Source organism: Panicum virgatum, chromosome 7N (genome assembly GCF_016808335.1).
Source record: "Panicum virgatum strain AP13 chromosome 7N, P.virgatum_v5, whole genome shotgun sequence".
Lineage (NCBI taxonomy): Eukaryota > Viridiplantae > Streptophyta > Magnoliopsida > Poales > Poaceae > Panicum > Panicum virgatum.
The window spans coordinates 32,513,597-32,532,817 of record NC_053151.1 but is presented as its reverse complement, the minus strand read 5'-3'; the positions used below and the strand labels follow the sequence as shown (position 1 = coordinate 32,532,817).

Here is a 19,221-nt window from a genome sequence, read left to right as displayed (position 1 = left end):
CATTGGTACCAATTTTCCGCATGATATAGCATACACTTCTACAAGTCAACCGGTGGTGCTAAAAAATTGAAAGTTTGAATTTCGAAATTGCGTGCGTGCCTTGTCCTTATGTAAAAGACGAAAAGAAATGGAGCGAGTAGTGTACGTGAAAACCATTTCTCTCCCAGGCAGGGAAGGCCGGATTTTATCCAAAATCTAAAATAAAAAAAATCTCGCCCAGGCTCCATCGCCACTGGAAGGTACATGTATATCGAGCCGGCCCACTGAAGTTCTGTTGTTCAGTTCCATGCGCTGCGCATTGATCGATTCCGCCGACACGACCAAAAAATCGCAATCACAATAGCTAGACACGGAGAAACCAATGCCAAGTGGCAGGAGACCGCATCCAAAGGCAAATCAACTGACGCAGACATACAAACAACCTCATCAGCAGAGTCAAACACGACCTCCCAGCACGGCAGCAGCGATGGGAGCCCGAAGAAAAGGTGGCTGGTTTTATTCTCCCGGTACTAGCAAGCACTACGTGCAGAGATCGATCCATGTCGTCCTCATCGCAGAAACGCAATCCGATGAGCGAGATCACAATAATTACATAGGGGGCGCAGGGCAGAGGCAGCAGGTGATCGAAGCCATGGAGGCTGGAGCATCGGTTCACAGCGCCGCCGCGGCGGCGGCGGCGGCGGCGGCGGCGTCCTCGCGGCGCTTCTTCTTGCTGCACTTGTCGACGGTGGAGTAGAGGCGGTAGGGCGAGGCGTCGGTGGCGAGCCACTGCTCGACGGTGAAGAGCTGCTGCGCGCACCCGAGGTGGGGCCCCGTGGCCGTGACCTCGACGTAGTTGCAGTACCAGCCGTGGTGCGGGCCGGTGCCGTCGGAGGTGAGGTTCATGGCGCAGGGGGCCTGGCGCATGCAGGGGCCCCGGCCGCTGAAGATGTCCAGGTTGCCGCGCTCGTAGTAGTCGTGGCCGGCGCCCATGAGGCCGCCCCACCGCTCCAGGTCCGCGATCCGGATGCCGGACCCGTCGCCGCCGAGCAGCGTCACCCCGATCTTCGAGTCCGTGCCGCCCTTCCAGATGGAACCCGTGCGCACGTACACCGTGTACACGCACTTGTCCTCCGGGTCCGACGACGACACCGCCGCCACCGACATGCCCGTCGCGGTGGCGCCCGCCGCCGCCGGCGACGCGTACGCCTGTCGAGTACCGAGTGGCGGTGACTAATAATTAAGTAACGACGCGCGCGCGGGCGGCGAGTTGCGGGGATCAAGCGAAGCGACGACTTGCTGCTTGAGATGATGTGCAGAGAGCGTGATAGCAGCAGGTGCATGGTGATGACGAGCTTACCGCGGAGGCGAGGAAGAAGACGAGGAGCAGGCAGGGGGGGAGCTTCGCCATGGCCGGGCGTGGCTAGTCCCGGACCGGACCCCGGAGGCTTCGATCGGAAGGGGGGAAGCTGACGAGGCTGAGAGATACAGGTGGTGGGAACTGGGAAGAGACACGGTCACAGGCTCACAGCACCGGAGCGAGTGTTGGGCGGGTCCGTCCGCCGGTGGCCGGCCTGGTGGCCGGTGGGGAACTATTATATGGGGCCATGGGGGCAGGGAGGACGAGACCACCGGACGTTGACACTTTGGGGGAGCTTAGCTGGACGACGACGAGTTGGTTTCGATCATGGGCAGGCCGCAGGCAGCTAGGATCCAAGGCGGCATATTCCACGGCTTCTGTTTAGCAATCTACGAGACTGCGAGAAGGCCAGGGTCCCCGCCTCCCCGGTCGACCGATGAGATCCGGGCGGGCGCGTGCACGTGAACCACGACGCTGCCGGTAGCTAGCATCCGCGGCTCCCGGCGCTGCGTTGGCTTTGGCTGCCAGATGCCACGCTCCTCACAGATCGAGTCGGGGTCAGCCGGGGAACGAGAAGCCTCGGCATTATTTTGGCCGGCCGGAGTAGTTGGCGGAGAGCGATCGACGGCGACGCAGGCACCGGGGGATGGGATTAATAATTATCCGGGGCCGCGCGCCAGTCACTCGGTCAGGTAGCCGGAGTCCGGGACCGGGAGAAGAGCTGAGCGGGCCGACGTGCGTAGAGTGCCAGTGCCTGCCTGGTGAGCACAGAATGGTGAAGCAACCGCAGACGACGACCGAGGCAGACAGCAGACATGCCGATTGAGCCATTCAGCCAGCACACTACCTCGGCAAAACTACAAGAACGCCGCGAGCGAGAGCACCAACACAACAAAGAAGAAACAAGCACGACGCGGAAACTACAAGTCCCCCTCACTGCATCTGCGTCCGGCCCCGAGACACCACGCACGCACACACACGCACGGCATCACTCCTCAGCCGCGCCACTCTTTTTGGCGCAGGCGCCCCGCTCGGCGTAGAGCCGGTACGGCGGCGCGTCCGTGGCGAGCCACTGCTCCACGCCGAACGCGGCCCTGGCGCAGGCCTGGTGCAGCCCGGCGGCGGTGACCTCGACGGACTTGCAGTACCAGCCGTGGTGCGGGCCGGAGCCGTCGGAGGTCAGGTTCATCGCGCACGGCGGGGACGACAGGCAGGGCCCCCGCCCGCTGAAGATGTCCACGCTGCCGCGCTCGTAGTAGTCGTGGCCGGCGCCCATGAGCCCGCCCCAGCGGGCCAGGTCCGGAATGGTGAAGCCGGGGCCGTCGGCGGCGCGGAGCCCCAGCCCGATCACTGAGTCCGTCCTGGCCTTCCAGATCCACCCGGTCCGCACGTAGATCGTGTACACGCACGCGTTGTCGCCGCCGCCGTAGCTCCCCGCGGATGTCGCGACCTGGACGACGTCGGCCGGCGATCTTCCCCCGGCGACCTGTAAGGCTGTACCCGCCGCGGGACGGCAGGCGGAAGGGAGACGGTGAGGAGAAGATGCGCGAGAGTGACATTGTCAGGGCAATGCAATTATGCAAAGAGAGTGAAACGTACCAGGATCACCAAGGAGAGGAAGACCGCGGAGGAGAGTGCCTTGGCGGCCATACTGAACACTGCAGACCTCGCAAAGTTTGACAGTGTGAGCTGAAGAGGCTGATGAACTAGGGTGATATACTCCCTCCGTTCCAAATTATAAGTCATTCTAAAAATCTTGAAGAATCAAAGTTTTTAAAGTTTGATCAAATTTATATAATAAGATAATAACATTTATGATATCAATTAAGTATCATTAGATTTTTTATTAGCTATATTTTCATAGTATACCTATTTGATGTCATAAATTTTTGTGTTTCTCTCTATAATTTTGGTCAAACTTTGAGATGATTTGACTCTCCAAAATTTTTGGAATGACTTATAATTTGGAACGGAGGGAGTATATAGAAAGCGGATTCAGATTTCAGAAACCAGAACACTGTGGGTTGCTAATTATTTTTTTCTTAATTAGAGGGAGGGTTTGAGCACGATGCTGGCACATGCTGGTCTAGAACATGAACATGTATTTATTCTGCCGATAAAATTAACTAGGTAGTTGCAGGAATGATGCAGGGGATCAGAAACAGGCATCAGGTTTCGTTCGGATCAGAACTGAAGCAGGTGACCATCGATCGTCCACGTGGTGGCGCGCGCTCACACGGAGAACGGGGATCTAAATCTAAGTTAGACTAGACAAAGAAAAAGGGATCACGCTTGGTCATGCGCTTATTGGACGATTTAAGTATGCATTAGCCTCTCTGATTCTCTGAGAAAGTGGTGGACAAGTGCACGGAAGTAAAGTAAGAGTCAATGAGTCATCCATGTGATAGCCAGACTTGTTAAAGTCGAGTTTGTTCTCTGAAAACTGTCACGACATACCCTCTCTAAAAAAAATTATAAACATATTTCATTTAATACTTCTAAATGGTAAAATTCTCTTTCAAAAAAATTTGAAGGAAAAACTAAACATTGATCGATCAGAGGTTGTATATCTACTCTCACTTGCTTAACATGTAAAGGCAGGCCAAGCTGAGGTCTTTACTGCGACTGAAAAGCTTCCATAATATAATGCACATCTAATCCTTCACAATCAAAACCACACAGAATATTATTGACCATTTGTACTACTGCGTGGCATGTAAGAGCTCGTTTAGGAGAGCTTCGCCGGAAACGTTCGGCTCCATGTTATAGCAAACGGTACTGTAGTGATACTATTTCACTGTTGCAAGAAGAAGCTGGAACACAAATCAAGGTCTAAAATGAACTAGACAAGAGATGGAGCAGGTGGAGCTAGAAAACATTGATCCACCGGCTTCAGCTCTAGGGTAAAGTGAGCCAAAGCACCTCAGAGCTCTTCCAAATAGGCTCTAAGCATTGAGCACCTCAGAGCTCCATGCTCATATTTGCTAAACATGCATTTTAATAATGCATAATACCCATGGAATTATTTGATGTATTTTTACAAAGTTTCACCTTATACTCTATGAGTGTGTTTCTTCACGAGTTGCATTCTCAGATAAAAATAATTTTGCAACAGGTTAATTAATTCGGCGGATTCAGATTGATAAAAAGAGTGTACTCCCTCTATCTAATGAAAAAATGCTATCATGATGTTTGATTTTTTTTTAAAAAAAATCAATTTTAGGAATTAGATCTTAACTATCTGCCTAACTAAGTGATTATATTTGGTTTGCATGTTAAAACTACTGCATAAGGCTAACCAAGAAATATGAGAATTTTTACGTCACCACTAATCTATCAAAAAAAATTAGAATTTTATTTTTCATGACACTAAAGGAATAGACTACTGCATATGCTGGTGATCTTAACATCCTGGATCATTTGGAAAGAACATAATCGGCGAACTTTTGATTATGTCAACAACACGGTTGAGGACATTGTTAGTTTGGTTTTCGATGAGGCCACTGCTTGGGTTCGGGCAGGCTAATGTACTCTTGAGTTTTTCCTACTAAATTGTAGGGTACTGTTCCGTCGCCCTATAGGTCGAAAGTCTTATCGTGTAATTTTTTTTTCACTGTATCTCCGGGAACAGCGGTTCTCGTAGTTCCTACTTGTATTCTCTTCTCCTCTTAATGAAATACGTGCCCAGGCACATTCGCTAAATTTTTTTTAAAAAAATGGTAAAAGGATGGTGGAAAATCGTTTTCTGATTTTGATAAGATGAAGAAACAAGCAGATACGCGAAGTTTTTGCTCTTTTTGGGTAAAAAAAAAACCCGCCTAACTCCTTCGAAGGCGAAACCCCCTCGAACCAGGCGCAATCTGGAAAAAAAAACCCGGTATCAACACCATGCTCCATTCCCGTTTCGATCGAGCAAATCCGAGAAAATAAAGCGAAAATAGGGAGAGGCAAGGCCGGTCTCGTCTCCCCCGGTTCCGCGGCGCCGGCAATTCCCCCGAGATCCCGTCAGCCATGGACGGGCTCCTGACCAAGCTCCGCAGCCTGGACGCCTACCCCAAGGTGAACGAGGACTTCTACAGCCGCACCCTCTCCGGCGGCATCATCACGCTCGCCTCCTCCGTCGTCATGCTCCTCCTCTTCGTCTCCGAGCTCCGTACGCCTCTCGCTCTCCCCCCCTCTCCTTCCCCCCCTGAGCATCGAATCCCGAATTCCCGATCCAGTCCAGACAGTTAGGTTTTGACCGTCGCTAATGCTAGATGCGGGCGCGCCAGCGGATGTGTCGACCACTTTTCGCTTTAGGATTGTTTGGCGTTCTCCCCTGGATGTGTCGGGATCTCTCGACGCGGTTAGAGGGTCAATGGATCAAACGAGCATGGCAACGCGTAATTCGGTTGCCGAGAGTGAAATTGAGCTGTTTTACAGGAAACGTGCGAAATTTCTGATCCATCTGTGTTGATGCAACTTGCAACATGTTGAAACTCGCCACTACCAACTCCATTTTTGCACACGCAATGCTTGGCTTCATTAGAATGTTGAGGTTAGAAGCAGCCTTTCTTATGTGTTTGTGGTTGGTTGCTTTGCTAAATTTGACTCCGTTTTTCTCCCACTGGAATGGATCATGCTAACCAGAGTATGTTAGCTACTTAGTATGCACTACTTGATTGTGACATGTTAGTGTTTTGTCGTGCAGGATTATATCTTCATGCAGTTACAGAGACAACACTAAGGGTGGATACCTCAAGGGGTGAAATGCTTCGCATAAATGTAATGTATAGCTTTAATTAGATATTCTATGGTTCCCTGTAATTCTAGTTATATCTTCAAACTGTTTCATTGTCTTTTTTACCAACTGTTCACAAACAGCCAAAGAGCTACTTTTTTATTTACTTGCAAATTGTTCATCCCTTTCTTGTATTTTGCTGTTGGTTATCGTATTTTCCAACCTTGAACCTTGTCTTTCAACAACTTAATTCTTACTGATAATTTTGACCTCCTATTCTGTCTAATTTAAGTTGGACATGTGCTGACATCTACCTTTGCCTGATGTCAAAAAATGCAGTTTGATGTCACCTTCCCAGCCCTTCAGTGTTCTATAATTAGCCTTGATGCAATGGACATCAGTGGGCAAGAGCACCTTGATGTGGTAAGCTTTTGTGTATTATCATTGTCACTTGAGATATTTCTTTCTAAATACCTTGTATTGACTTGTAGCTGTCATAAGTTATGTATAAATGATATGGTTGTTCACTTGCAGTAACTAACTTATTCCGGTGTAATGCTCTTATGTAGAAACATGATATATTCAAGCAACGAATTGATGCCCATGGCAATGTTATTGCTACTAGACAAGATGCTGTTGGTGGGATGAAGGTCAGATTAATGCTTGTGCTGTTAATAGTTGCAATTTAAAGTCTGTGGAGTATAGAACTATAGAACAACATTCTTTTGAAGTCACATGTGTCGAAACAATCACAAATCAATAAGTGTGATGAATATTTGTTCTATACATGGAACTATCCTAGTTTCATTGCATGCCAATGATGATTTGTTCTGCACCTGTTATCTGATTTAGAACCTTGATATGTCAGATAGTATATATTGGGTTCATCAGAAACTTGTCTAAGTGCTTTGTGTTCAAATTCCAACAGGTTTTGTCATAACTAAAGATGCATCTTTCCCTCCCTTTTGTAACAGATGGAAAAGCCCTTACAACATCATGGTGGGCGGCTTGAACATAATGAAACCTATTGTGGTTCTTGCTATGGTGCCCAAGAAGTATGTCTTAATTGCATGATAAAAATTTCATCTCTGACCATATATACAATTGCATGGACTACTTTTGGACTTCACTTTGCATGGATTTATTTTCTGTAGTTTACCTTTCTACCTGTAAATGAGTTTCTTAACCGTTTCTAAGTTTTCATTGGAAAGAAGGCTTCATGTCAGTTGATTCCAACTAGTTACCATGTTATAACTGTTGTCGTGTGAATAATGCAGCCCCATGTTTTAGTCCTATACTCTTATTGATTGCAGAGCAAGAAGTACCTGATGTCACATATATTTGTGTGGGTCTAATCATTTTCAATTTTGTTAGAGCACCTTATCATTTCGCTTACTCAAAAACAAAATTAATGGACTGCTCTGAAACATGTCGCCTTTACTCCATTTGGATGATATTTTCTGGGGGATGTCATTTAAGAGTTATAATCTAACCAATGACTTACGTTGACTCATGTTTTCCTTTCCGTTGTAAGAATTTTGAAGCCTTTTCTTCTCTTAGTTGTTATTTTATTCAGATGAATCAAATTGTTATGTGATGCTACCTGGACTGAATACATCTCCTAATTGAATGTAGTCTGATGATCAATGTTGTAACACATGTGAAGATGTTCGGGAAGCATACAGGAAAAAAGGTTGGGGTGTATCGAATCCAGATCTGCTTGACCAGGTACAGCCATGTATTCTAAGTTATATTTACCTGTAACAAGTGTAACGTAAGATGCACTTTGTGAAACCCCTTGTTTCCTTTACCTTCGAGGCAATTATCTTGTCTAATGTGCATTGTTCTGTAGTGCAAAAGGGAGGGCTTCCTTCAAAGCATAAAGGATGAAGAAGGTGAAGGATGCAATATTTATGGTTTCATTGAAGTTAACAAGGTTGCTGGCAATTTCCACTTTGCTCCTGGGAAAAGCTTCCAGCAGTCAAATGTGCATGTGCACGACTTGCTTCCATTCCAGAAGGACAGCTTCAATGTAATCATACTTGAGGAAATCCATAAATGGTTCCTATAGCTGTGAATGATGACAGCAAAATTATTGTTTTCTCGCCACCATAATATTTTATTTTGTTTTACAATGCCAGGTTAGCCATAAGATAAATAAGTTAAGTTTTGGAGAATACTTTCCTGGTGTGGTTAATCCCCTTGATGGGTAGGTTCCTTCCCATGTTTTTAACTTCCTCATTTTCTTCAAAAATATTAACTCCCTCGTATGCTTTTTCCTGGGTTTCTTAAGTGAGACAGTATCCCCCAAGAAAACCTTAGTGGCAATCTAACATTGTGTACATGTAAAATGCATAGGGCGCAATGGGTGCAGCATTCATCATATGGAATGTATCAATACTTCATCAAGGTTTTTCCTATCCTTTGATTAATTAGAACAAGTATATATTTTTTTTTGTGTTGCATCCATTGCTCTTTTTTCTTTTAATTCTTCTACTTGCAGCATGACTGAAGTATGAGTAATTATATTTTTTCCTTTCCAGGTTGTTCCCACTGTCTACACTGACATAAATGATCACATCATCCTCTCAAATCAGGTAATTTCTTTCTCTTTTCCCTTGTCTGGATAAGCATTCTCATGATAGCTGATGCGCATATATGTATTTGTATGATTTTAAAATGTTCCTTAAGATGCTGTTACTCATTGCCGCAGTTCTCTGTGACGGAACATTTTAGAAGTAGTGAAAGTGGTCGCATACAAGCTCTTCCTGGCGTGTTTTTCTTTTATGACCTTTCCCCAATCAAGGTACCTATTTAAATTCAACAGTTCTATTGAATAGATCATGCTGGGCGGACCTGGTTTTCTTGATTACTCCAGTTGTTTGATTTTCTCTTATTGCCCTTTTAGTGATGGGAAAATTACTTTTACGACTTTAGTATTTAAACATGCATTTTGCATTGGCACTTTTTTGTACACGAATATAATTTGGTACCAATGGCTTTTGCAGGTCACATTCACAGAGCAACATGTGTCATTCTTGCACTTCTTAACCAATGTTTGCGCAATTGTTGGTGGTAATGTTCCTTATGTCCTTTTTTTCATTTATGCTTACTAGCAATTCTCTTGTGCGCCTTTTCCTTTGTTTATTAACTGCTAAAGGTTCAGTCTTTGACATCTTAAACATGGTTTTTTTCTGCTTCGACCGAGTACCTTCTAAACCTGTGTTGCATCACTAAATGTGGTTGCTGATATAGGCATATAGCTGAAGCTTGTACACAACAGCTGAAATTAGACACAAATCTGGCTGCTGATTCTTCTATCCATATTTATTTAGACTATTCCTGACTTGTTCCCAAGCTTCTTGCGGTGGACAGGCCAGAGCCTTGAAATCTAGGAGTTGTTGAGACTCCCTTCCCGACCTGGTTGGATGGGTTCAAAGCATGGCCTTCTTATAAACTCAACCTGCAAGGGGCAAGCCGTCCCCCGAGCATTAATGTAAGAAGACCTCTCACGAAGATCGAGAAAATCCCGAACCTCTACCCCACCCTTACACAGGGGCGTCGTAACCCATACCGTAACCCGTGTGAGAGCGGGCTGGGATGAACCAGGACCTATTTCCATGAGATTTGGCGTGTAGGCAAGCGAGGGGATTTTTTTAAACCTAAGCTTGAAATTCGCTCCCACGGGAGTCAAACCTAGGACCTGAGGAGTGCTAATGAGCCACCTAACCAATCCGGCTAGGCACCTGTTTGCAGCATGGCCTTCTTATAACAAAGCCCGGGGGGAGTCTAGCCCATGGCCGAGTTTTTTTTTTTTAATCCCTGACTTGTTTCTTATTAAACATAAAGATTATTCTTGAATCGTGAGCTGGATATGCAAAATTTGTTGTAGTCATGCCTTGAGGTTATCTAAAGTAGGAACTTCTAGGATTGAACAAAATCTTCTTGATGTGCAGGTGTGTTCACAGTTTCTGGAATCATAGATTCATTTGTATACCATGGCCAGAGAGCAATCAAGAAGAAGATGGAGATTGGTAAATTCAACTGAGTGTTGCCTTCCTATTGCTGCCACTTATTCCATCTTCAGGGCTTCCTTTGGAAGAACTCTAGCCGTGGTAAAGCAAGACTGCAAGCTTTTGGTGCACTTGCATAGTCTGGAAACACCTGCTCATTGAATATCGCATGGTGTGCTTGCTTGCTTCCTGCAGAAGATGCCAGGAAGCAAAATGATCAGCTTGTACACTTATTCCGCTGTCAAATGGAACATTTCAGAGGCGCTCCATTTTTGTACGCTCTAGTCTAACAGGAAAACATTTTTCTTCTGTGAGATGGTGTTTGTATCATTGTAAATCTGTGGAAGGGGGCACAAGCCTCTTTGTAGGATTTTTTTTGGGGTTGCAATTCTGTTATCTGTGACAGATTCTTTTTCTCGGATGTTTGTAGACTTCACAGATAAAGAGTAAAAAAAATGTAAAGACCATTTCAAGGAAAGACAATTTTTCTTCTTTGGTTTTCGTTCTGTACTGAGTTCAGCAGGCAAGACTAGAGGTCACCAAGTCCATGGACATTGCATTAGATACTCAAGCTGACTAGGTAATGACGTGGATGGCAATAGGATACCGTAAAGTGTTCCCGTTAGCTCTTATATTTAGGGCGTGTTTAGTTCACAAAATGTTTTATTTGGTAATCATGAACTAATTAGATTCAAAAGATTTATCTTATCATTTACAGTTAAACTGTGCAATTGATTATTTTGTTAAATTACATTTAGTGTTCCATGCATGTGTCCAAAAATTTGATGTGACGAAGAATCTTGAAAATTTTTGGGAACTAAACATGACCTTACATCGATTGAAATTTACATTGTAATTTGAGTTGACCAACGATGGTTTAAGTTTCAGGTCTTCAGACGCCAGCTGACCGCCAAGTGGTGCTCCAAGATCGGAAGCAAAATACGTCTTCCAGTGCCCAAAACGCTCTACGATATTTCGCTTCCATCGAATCCTCTCTTCAACGTCCTCACTAAACAACTCCATCTCGTCTCCCACCGCGGCCGTCCCCACACCGCACCACGGCCGCCGCCGGCGCTGCAGCCATGCACGGCCGCCGCCACCTCGCGGCCTCCCTGGCGCGGGCCCTGACCCAAGCCCCCTCCCGCTGCATCTCCTCCACCCCGTCGCTCCTCCAAACCCTCGACTCGTCCGTGTCCTCGCCTCCGTCCGCGCCTCCGTCGGCGGGGCGGCTCGCGGAGCTGCGCACGCGGCTGCAGGCGGACGCGCCGTCGCTGGGGGACTTCACGTACTCGGTGGAGGTGGGGACGCGGAAGCGCCCGCTGCCCAAGCCCAAGTGGATGAAGGAGACCGTGCCGGGGGGCGCCAAGTACGCGGCCATCAAGGCCAAGCTGCGGGAGCTGAAGCTGCACACCGTCTGCGAGGAGGCGCGGTGCCCCAACCTCGGCGAGTGCTGGTCCGGCGGCGAGACCGGAACCGCCACCGCCACAATTATGATCCTCGGGGACACCTGCACGCGCGGCTGCAGGTAAGGAGATCCGTCATGCTCATTTTACTGCTTGTTTCCGGTATCGTGTACATATGCTTATGGTATTTACAGGAGTGCAGTTCAGAACTTATTTGTGCTATATTCGGATTCTGTGTATTAGAAATTGATGTTCACAATTCTCTTGCTTCTGTATGCTAGACATTTAGACTAACAAGCTGCAGTGCAAATCTTGGGCTGTTTGAATTCATATAACTTGATTTCTTCTGGATCTTTTAGATACTTTTGTACTGCTTATGATGTGAATTAATAGATCTTAGCTTCTTTGTTGCAATGATGTTATCAACAAGACAATATCTAAATTTACAAACTCTTAGCACTGTGTAGTTCTATTTAGTGATAGACCGGTAAGAACGGATGATTTCTCTATGAAGCAATTCTACAGGAAATCTGTTTATTCTATTGTGTGTTTGGTGTCCATTTTAGGGAACCTGCACGTTTTATGATTTAGGCCACATAAGTACATAAATTTTAGCCTTTTTCATCAAAACTTTTGTTTTGTGTGGGTTTGCATCTGCATGACAAGGATGTGATTTCTTGCTGTTTGTGATGTCACCTTTTGGAGAAATGAGCTTAAGGCCCATCTCTTAGATGCTTATGAATTTGATAAGTTAACAATTTTCAGATTCTGCAATGTCAAGACATCTCGAACTCCCCCTCCACCGGATCCTGATGAGCCTTCCAATGTTGCTCAAGCTATTGCCTCATGGGGCCTTGAATATATAGTCATCACGAGTGTTGACCGTGATGATTTACCTGATCAGGGTAGTGGTCACTTTGCCGAAACAGTACAGAAGTTAAAGGCTTTAAAGCCAGAAATGCTTATTGAAGCACTTGGTAAGAGACATGTTTCACTCTGAATTGCTTAATCACTTGCATGTTAGCATGTAGTTGATCATCTGCCCTCTGTCAATTACTGTCATATCTTGTAACCTTATTCTACTAATTTTGCAGTACCTGATTTCCGTGGAGATCCAAGCTGTGTAGAGAAGGTTGCAACTTCTGGGTTGCATGTTTTTGCACACAACATTGAAACAGTGGAGGAGCTGCAAAGAAGTGTTCGAGACTATCGTGCAAATTTCAAACAATCTATAGATGTTCTGAAAATGGCAAAAGAGTATGCTCCTCCTGGTACCCTTACAAAGACATCAATAATGCTGGGTTGCGGGGAGACTCCCGATCAAGTTATTAGCACCATGGAAAAAGTGTGGGATGCTGGTGTTGATGTTATAACATTTGGTCAGTACATGAGGCCATCAAAACGCCACATGCCTGTTTCTGAGTATGTTACACCTGAAGCTTTTGAGAAGTATCGGGCCCTTGGTGTTGAAATGGTATTGCCCATCTGCCCCACTTGCATTCCTGTTAACCTTTTGCATTATGCAACACATTTATCCCCCAAAAAGTTCTTATGCTACATATTATACATGACAAACTTGTTTTCAACCTTCACAGTGTCATTATTATACATGGCAGTGTTCCTACGCTATTCTTGACCCTACCGTCTCTTTTGTGCGGATTATTGGTTTGCATAAGAACATAGAAAGATCTCATAAATAGAATGTTCTTCCTTCTTGTGATTCTATAATTGGTAACCAAAACTTTGTTGCGCTAGAGTAATGAAGATCTCGGAATGTCAAGTGTCATTTATGCTGCAGCAGTGCTTTTGTTGCAAAATGGATTACACTTGTTGCCCTTTTGGTTTCTAGAATCTTTCCCCACTTTTAACGAGCTTCAAGCAGACCATGAATCATATTTTGCGTTGTGCTTGTTTGCTGGGGTTGGTGACTAAATTTTCATGGCCTTAATTCTTAATGGCAGGGTTTCCGTTATGTCGCATCTGGGCCGATGGTTCGGTCATCCTACAAGGCTGGTGAATTCTACATCAAAGCTATGATTGAAGCCGATCGAGCAAAAGGATCTACTGCAGAGTCAATTGCATAATCGACGTTGCCTCCACCCCTTGACATCGCTATGCTGCAAATAAGCTCCCCACTGCTTCGTTGCCGGAAAGCCATGCTGATTTCAGCCACCAATGCAACCACACATTCCTTTCTCTCTTTTTTTAAATCATAGAATAACTCCTGCGTCCTTTGTGGCACTCCGCATTGCTTCGCGCTCCCTTGCGAGTTGAAACACTTGTGCTCAGATTCATTTGTTGTAACATCACTTAGGCCATCGCCCCCTGTGTATTTTGATTGTACAGAATGTGAATACAGGGCTTGGAACTTGCCGTGTCAGTGGTGGATCCAATCGTCCAATCTGCTGCCGATCGTAACAGGAGATGGATACCCTGCAGCAGCGCACAAATAATCCTGCTGGTACACGCACTGCTGGGAGTCAACTGGGCTGGGCCATCCTTTGTGCGGTCAACATGGCAAGGCCGTGCCATTGGCCCGTGGATGAGCGCTTGGTGCCTGTGGGGGGGGGGGGGGGGGGGGGGGGGGGGGGTGGGTTGGAGTATGGTTCATTCGTCGGATCAGTTGGCATGCCCTGCCCCGGTGGAAAAGGAGCTGACCACCGCTGCAATGATGCTAGGAGTATGTGGCGGAATGTGGTGTCGTTGTTAACTGAATTCGTCAACATCCCATTCAGGGTGAGTGTATGCAGGTACCCCACCATCGTGCTCGCCAAGTGGCTCCTGGGTCAACCGAGCACTAGCAGGAGCGCTCGCCCCCAGCGTATGCGTGTTCCCTGCGTGCAGCTCTTGGACCCTACTCGGTGCTGAATCTTCCGAGCACGAATCACCTGTAGGCTATAGCCAATAGCACACGTTTAACAATATCCCCGGGGATGAAAAAAGAGGGCGGCTAATCCGCGTCCAAATTGACCCGCCGGCTAGGAAACTACTACTGGGCACGCGTGAGCATCGGTCCGAGGTGTACTGCAACTAGCGCCCGCCCGTCCTCATCTGAAACTCTGAATCCGATTCAGACGCGCGCAGGCTTTCCCTTCTCCCGTGCGTCGACCAATCCGCTTGGCCACAAAGCGATCCGTCGTCGATGGCATCGGCTCAGGCTCAGTGCTGGTGGTTATCAGAGATTCAGAGAAGCAAAGCGCATGTGCTCTAGTGGGAAAAAGAAAAGCGTCATCGCTGCGTTCGAACCCAAAGTTAGCCATATCTGCCCGTCGATCAGGTGATCGGGTCACCGGGCTGCGCCGCTCTTACGGCTCCTCGACGGCCAGAGGCAAACCACCCTTGACGCTCCCAAGGGTTCACCCGGACCCGGAGCCGTCGGATGGATCGCTGCCGCGCCGAGGAGCCGGTACACCCCCACCCGGAAGTTAAAAGAGATCGCAGAGCCCACCACTGACTCGGCTCCCTCGACGAGCACCCAGCGGCCAGCGCCTGCTTGCTCTGCCTATATATCTGGGGATGCGCATGCAGCTCTGATCGTGTGCAAAACCAGGTAGAGCTCCACTGACCACTGCCTTCTGTTCTTGTTGACTCGCCGTCACTGGACGTCTGCGGTTCGATGGAGAGCGCGTACGGGCAGCCGAGCCTCGAGCTCGGCGTCAAGGTCGTCATGGTGGCCGGCCTGGACCCGGCGGATCACCGGCTGGAGGGCGGCGGCGGCTGCGCGTGGACACGCGGGAGGTTCCCTGCGGCGGGGACCCGTTCTGGGGCGAACTCGCGCGATTCGAGCGCTGGGGTGACCCGCCGAGCGTCGCCGGCGCCGCCGCGGCGCCGGGGCGAGGCGGGATCGCGTTCGAGCTGCGCTGGAGGCCGCGCCCGTCGCCGTCCGGGCTGGCGGCGCTGCTGGGGGCCGGCACAAGCGGAGCTCGCGTGGCCGGAGGACGCGGCGTCGCCGGAGAGGTGGCTCACGCTCGCGCCACCGGCGGGCCGCGGGCTGGGCGGGCGCAAGACGCCCGGGCTGCTGGTCGAGGTCGGCGCCGCCCGCGCCGCCGTCGCCGGGGGTGGAGGGAAGGGGGCGAGGGAACCAGGCGGCGCGAGCGGGGGCTGCTGCAGCGCCGGCGAGCGCTGCGGCCAGTGCGGGTGGGTCGGGAGCGAGGAGGACATGTTCCTCGCGGCAACGTTCATCAATCAGTTGGCCGCGGCAACGCTGCAAATTCCAAGGCGAGTGTATCTACTCCTGATTCTTGAATCTTGACTGCAAATTTTGAGGATTCGAGGCGAACTCAAGCATGCATGTGATTGTGAAGTTTTTTATTTGTGCTGTGCGCCGACGAAAGTGCCAATCCTGCGCGGCGTTCGCGGTGGCCGTTGCTATACGTGTAGCAGTAGCGGTGGCGGTGGCGGGCATGCCTCCCATCGCGTCGGCGTTGGTCTCGGGTACCTTTGCTCTCTATGCCGCCTTGACGCCGCCGGACATTATTAATTGCGGGAAAGGCCCACAAGGCCCACGAGGGTGACGGCGGCTTCCTGGGCCATGCCCATGACTGACTTTAGAGCCTCAACCAGATGGTGGGCCCTTAAATACGCGTCTTTTTCTTTTTTATATTTTTTAAAAATCAAAATTTCAAAAATATATTTATGTTTCGAAAAATTTCGAAAATATACCCCGGTCGCCGCGGGGGAGGGGGGTGGGGGCGACAGGGGTCCTGTCGCTCAAGCAACGGGCGACAGGACCTTAATGTAATTTTTTTTGAATTTGCAAAGAGGTCCCTGACGGGGGGTGCGGAGGGAAGGGGGCCTGTCGCCCCCCCACGGGCGACAGGTCCCCCCACGGGGGGTCTCCCACCCTATATAAGCCCTGGCCTACATTCCCTTCTCATTTGAGCCCAAAAATTGCACCAAAAATTCATAAAAAAAGAGAGGGGTGAGGAGAAGAAAAACGGCGAAGCTCTGCCGAATTGCGCACTTGTGATCTACCGGTAACTTCCATATGAATCCATTGATATTGTATAACAATTTAATTTAATTAGCGGATTAGCTGAATTAGATTTGGTGATTTAGAACACTCGTTTAGTATTACAATTTCAGTACTATTACAGACTTGTGTTTAAATTAATTATGAATTAGAATAGAATTATGACAGTACCTTATTGATATTGCAGCATAAGACAATGACTGCCTCCAATTGTGTAGGATTTTCATGGACCGAAAAAAAATCTAGTATAATACTTGATATCATGACCCATCTTGTTATTAGTAAGAAGTTGGATCCGTTAGCGGATGGTACGATAGAGCTAGTGTTGTCCAAAGTAGTAGAGTTTAAAGATTTCACATTATTTCGAGGTATTACAATGCAAGATGTAAAGGGACACCTGCTAGAACGTCTGAAGATATACATGAGAGTATGTGAACTAGCGAATCATCCTAATATCATTGGATTCTTACAAAGTTCTTGTAAGATATGGATGCGGCCAGAGGTGTATGAGATGCACATTAAGGTAACTCTCATTCAGTTCTAATCCCGTCCGTCATTTGGAATCTATATGAAACAGTAACATTGTTGTTTAATTATATGCTAGGATTACCCCGAGGACACGGAGTTGATTAACAAATCGATATCAAATTTCCGTAAATTGGTATGTATCTTCGGTGGACTTATGCCGCAAACTAGGCGAAGGAGGTGGAGAAGATCTTCGTGTGATAGTACTTGGCCTCCACAAGAACAGATGACCGGATGTTCGTCAATTCATGCTGCATCACCTCAAGCACCAAGTTGTGTTAACTTGGATGACGGCATGGATGACTCCATGCCCCCCAAACCATGGCCTCCAACACATGATGTTCCTTCCCCTGTACATGAACCTAGATCCAGAAAAGAGAGAAATGGAAAGGGAAGAGGTTCGTCAAGTCATGCTGCAGCACCTCAAGCACCAACTTGTGTTAACTGGGATGACGACATGGATGACTTTATGCCCCCAAACCATGGCCTCCAACACATGATGTGTCCTCCCCCTGTACATGAACGTAGATCCAGAAAAGAGAGAAAGGGAAAGGCAAGAGGTTCGCGAGCCATACTACACCACCTGCAGCACCACCATCTGTCAACTGGGATGACGACCTAGATGATTTCATGCCATGATCTATAACATATGATGTTCATAGGTTCAAGATGTATTCGCATTTAGTATTGTTAATGTTGTATTATGCTTGTATGTATATCTCGTACCTAACTTGCATTCAATGGACATATACATAATATCGAGTTTGAATCGTAGTTAGTCCTAATGGAGCATCGAAGCATAAACATACTATCTATCGTATGTAATGGAAACTACGAGAGTGATCAGAGGCGAACGTTGAAGTGTACAAATAAACATCAGATATACAAACATCGGATATATCTAACCACCCCTAGGGCGTCGGACCCTCTTAGACCTCTGCTGGGCACGGACATGGCCATTGGAGTAGGTGTGACGATCCGGAGACCTCACCTGTCGCTCAGGACGCAAAAGGGGCTGCGGTGTCTGCTGCTGAGAGATCCCAAGTGGTGCTCCTCCTAGCTGTGAATACCCCAAGACATCGGGGTCACCGTGCGTGCCAGGTGAGTCTGCAGTCAAGCTGTTGAGTTCATCTAAGATGACGCCCTCGTTATCTGGAACGAACGTACTCAAAACAAACCCTGCGTAACATATAAATGTAAACCAACATATGTTGCGTGGTAAATTAGTGAGTGTATTGAGAGAGTGTTTTGTACCAGGTCGAAAGGAGGAAGAAGGTCCGGCGCCCGCATCGGGGTAGAATCCTATGCATAAAATGCGGATGTTAGCGTACGCTCGTGTCTTTCGTCATGACATGTAGAAACCGAAATACGAAACATAAACTAACCTGTGTAGGCCGGTATCTGTGGCCCCGGTACCATCCCTGGATACGGTTCGCCAACTGGTGGTGTCCCTCTAAACATTCCAGTATGGTCGAACGCAGTAGCTGGATCGTATCCTATTTGTGATATTAGTAAATATGTAGCAACACTTGATCTAATTTTAAAGAGATATCGACGTCGACCTTCGGCAAGTGGTCGCCAAGTTGGGAAGGTGTAAGCATCTAGGCCCTCAAGGTATATTTCGGTGATTAATGACAATCATTATTGTGACTAATGAGTTTGTGTAGTTTAATGAATCATTACCGCTCATTTGGTCATATGTCAAAAGAGGCCCCTCATTTTTGTTATTTAAAAAGGCGATCTCGGTAATCAACTCAAATATATAACAAGACTAAGGATCTTTCTAGTCCTAAGTGTCGTAAGGTTGAGAAGGACACTTAGGTTAGTATAAGTTTTATAGTTTTGTTGTGATCGCACTATTAAGAGGGGTTAAGGTCAAGTAACTTGAGCATGGACATGATCAATCAAAAATGGATGCACACTATAGTCACTCAGGTTCTAAAGAAGTTCAAATAAGTGGTTTTCAACTTATATCTCAAGAATATTTGGATTTCACTCAAGACTCAAATCAGAAAAGGCAAAATAAGAAAAAGTCTATACACCGGTTTAACCGACGCTTCCATTTTCCTATACGTCGGTTAAACACAGTTATCAGAGTCTGGACAGGTTCTATACACCGGTTAAACCGACGATGTTTGAATTAACGTCGGTGCATTAGTCCAGAGTTGGTTTTTCCAGGGTATTTCAAGTTCTATACACCGGTTAAACCGACGATGTTTGAAATGAAACATCGGTGCAATTGACCAGTG

The 19,221-nt window shown here is 47.4% G+C and overlaps 4 protein-coding genes and 1 pseudogene across 4 annotated transcripts; 3 read left to right on the top strand and 2 right to left on the bottom strand.

The window, feature by feature from the left end:
* Positions 1-354: 354 nt before the first annotated feature.
* Positions 355-1,662, bottom strand: LOC120683994 (PLAT domain-containing protein 1-like). The gene is made up of 2 exons (XM_039966080.1): positions 1,340-1,662; positions 355-1,188 (listed from the first exon to the last, which is right to left on the bottom strand). The coding sequence occupies exons 1-2, from the start codon at positions 1,388-1,390 to the stop codon at positions 652-654; spliced, it is 588 nt and encodes a 195-aa protein (XP_039822014.1). The 5' UTR covers positions 1,391-1,662; the 3' UTR covers positions 355-651.
* A 482-nt stretch (positions 1,663-2,144) lies between these two features.
* LOC120683995 (PLAT domain-containing protein 3-like) lies at positions 2,145-3,054 on the bottom strand. The gene is made up of 2 exons (XM_039966081.1): positions 2,939-3,054; positions 2,145-2,825 (listed from the first exon to the last, which is right to left on the bottom strand). The coding sequence occupies exons 1-2, from the start codon at positions 2,987-2,989 to the stop codon at positions 2,328-2,330; spliced, it is 549 nt and encodes a 182-aa protein (XP_039822015.1). The 5' UTR covers positions 2,990-3,054; the 3' UTR covers positions 2,145-2,327.
* Positions 3,055-5,145: 2,091 nt separating this feature from the next.
* Positions 5,146-10,573, top strand: LOC120683992 (endoplasmic reticulum-Golgi intermediate compartment protein 3-like). Its single transcript, XM_039966077.1, has 13 exons — positions 5,146-5,492; positions 6,030-6,103; positions 6,399-6,482; positions 6,629-6,709; positions 7,034-7,114; positions 7,695-7,787; positions 7,912-8,091; positions 8,201-8,268; positions 8,418-8,469; positions 8,603-8,656; positions 8,773-8,865; positions 9,068-9,134; positions 10,016-10,573. The coding sequence occupies exons 1-13, from the start codon at positions 5,351-5,353 to the stop codon at positions 10,105-10,107; spliced, it is 1,161 nt and encodes a 386-aa protein (XP_039822011.1). The 5' UTR covers positions 5,146-5,350; the 3' UTR covers positions 10,108-10,573.
* A 484-nt stretch (positions 10,574-11,057) lies between these two features.
* LOC120683993 (lipoyl synthase, mitochondrial-like) lies at positions 11,058-13,855 on the top strand. Its single transcript, XM_039966079.1, has 4 exons — positions 11,058-11,597; positions 12,241-12,452; positions 12,570-12,949; positions 13,437-13,855. Exons 1-4 carry the CDS (start codon positions 11,155-11,157, stop codon positions 13,557-13,559), a joined length of 1,158 nt encoding a protein of 385 aa, XP_039822013.1. The 5' UTR covers positions 11,058-11,154; the 3' UTR covers positions 13,560-13,855.
* Positions 13,856-14,665: 810 nt separating this feature from the next.
* On the top strand, positions 14,666-16,389 carry LOC120680579 (annotated as a pseudogene).
* The last annotated feature ends 2,832 nt before the right edge of the window (positions 16,390-19,221 follow it).

What these genes read in the sequence shown, in the direction of transcription:
- LOC120683994 (XM_039966080.1), bottom strand. Translation starts at nt 1,390, where the DNA reads ATGGCGAAGCTCCCCCCCTGCCTGCTCCTCGTCTTCTTCCTCGCCTCC. An exon ending in TCTTCTTCCTCGCCTCCGCG is followed by an intron (nt 1,189 to 1,339) that starts GTAAGCTCGTCA and finishes GGTACTCGACAG; the next exon opens with GCGTACGCGTCGCCGGCGGC.
- LOC120683995 (XM_039966081.1), bottom strand. Translation starts at nt 2,989, where the DNA reads ATGGCCGCCAAGGCACTCTCCTCCGCGGTCTTCCTCTCCTTGGTGATC. An exon ending in TCCTCTCCTTGGTGATCCTG is followed by an intron (nt 2,826 to 2,938) that starts GTACGTTTCACT and finishes ACAGCCTTACAG; the next exon opens with GTCGCCGGGGGAAGATCGCC.
- LOC120683992 (XM_039966077.1), top strand. Translation starts at nt 5,351, where the DNA reads ATGGACGGGCTCCTGACCAAGCTCCGCAGCCTGGACGCCTACCCCAAG. An exon ending in ATCCAGATCTGCTTGACCAG is followed by an intron (nt 7,788 to 7,911) that starts GTACAGCCATGT and finishes ATTGTTCTGTAG; the next exon opens with TGCAAAAGGGAGGGCTTCCT. An exon ending in GTGGTTAATCCCCTTGATGG is followed by an intron (nt 8,269 to 8,417) that starts GTAGGTTCCTTC and finishes TAAAATGCATAG; the next exon opens with GGCGCAATGGGTGCAGCATT.
- LOC120683993 (XM_039966079.1), top strand. Translation starts at nt 11,155, where the DNA reads ATGCACGGCCGCCGCCACCTCGCGGCCTCCCTGGCGCGGGCCCTGACC. An exon ending in ACCTGCACGCGCGGCTGCAG is followed by an intron (nt 11,598 to 12,240) that starts GTAAGGAGATCC and finishes AACAATTTTCAG; the next exon opens with ATTCTGCAATGTCAAGACAT. An exon ending in AATGCTTATTGAAGCACTTG is followed by an intron (nt 12,453 to 12,569) that starts GTAAGAGACATG and finishes CTAATTTTGCAG; the next exon opens with TACCTGATTTCCGTGGAGAT.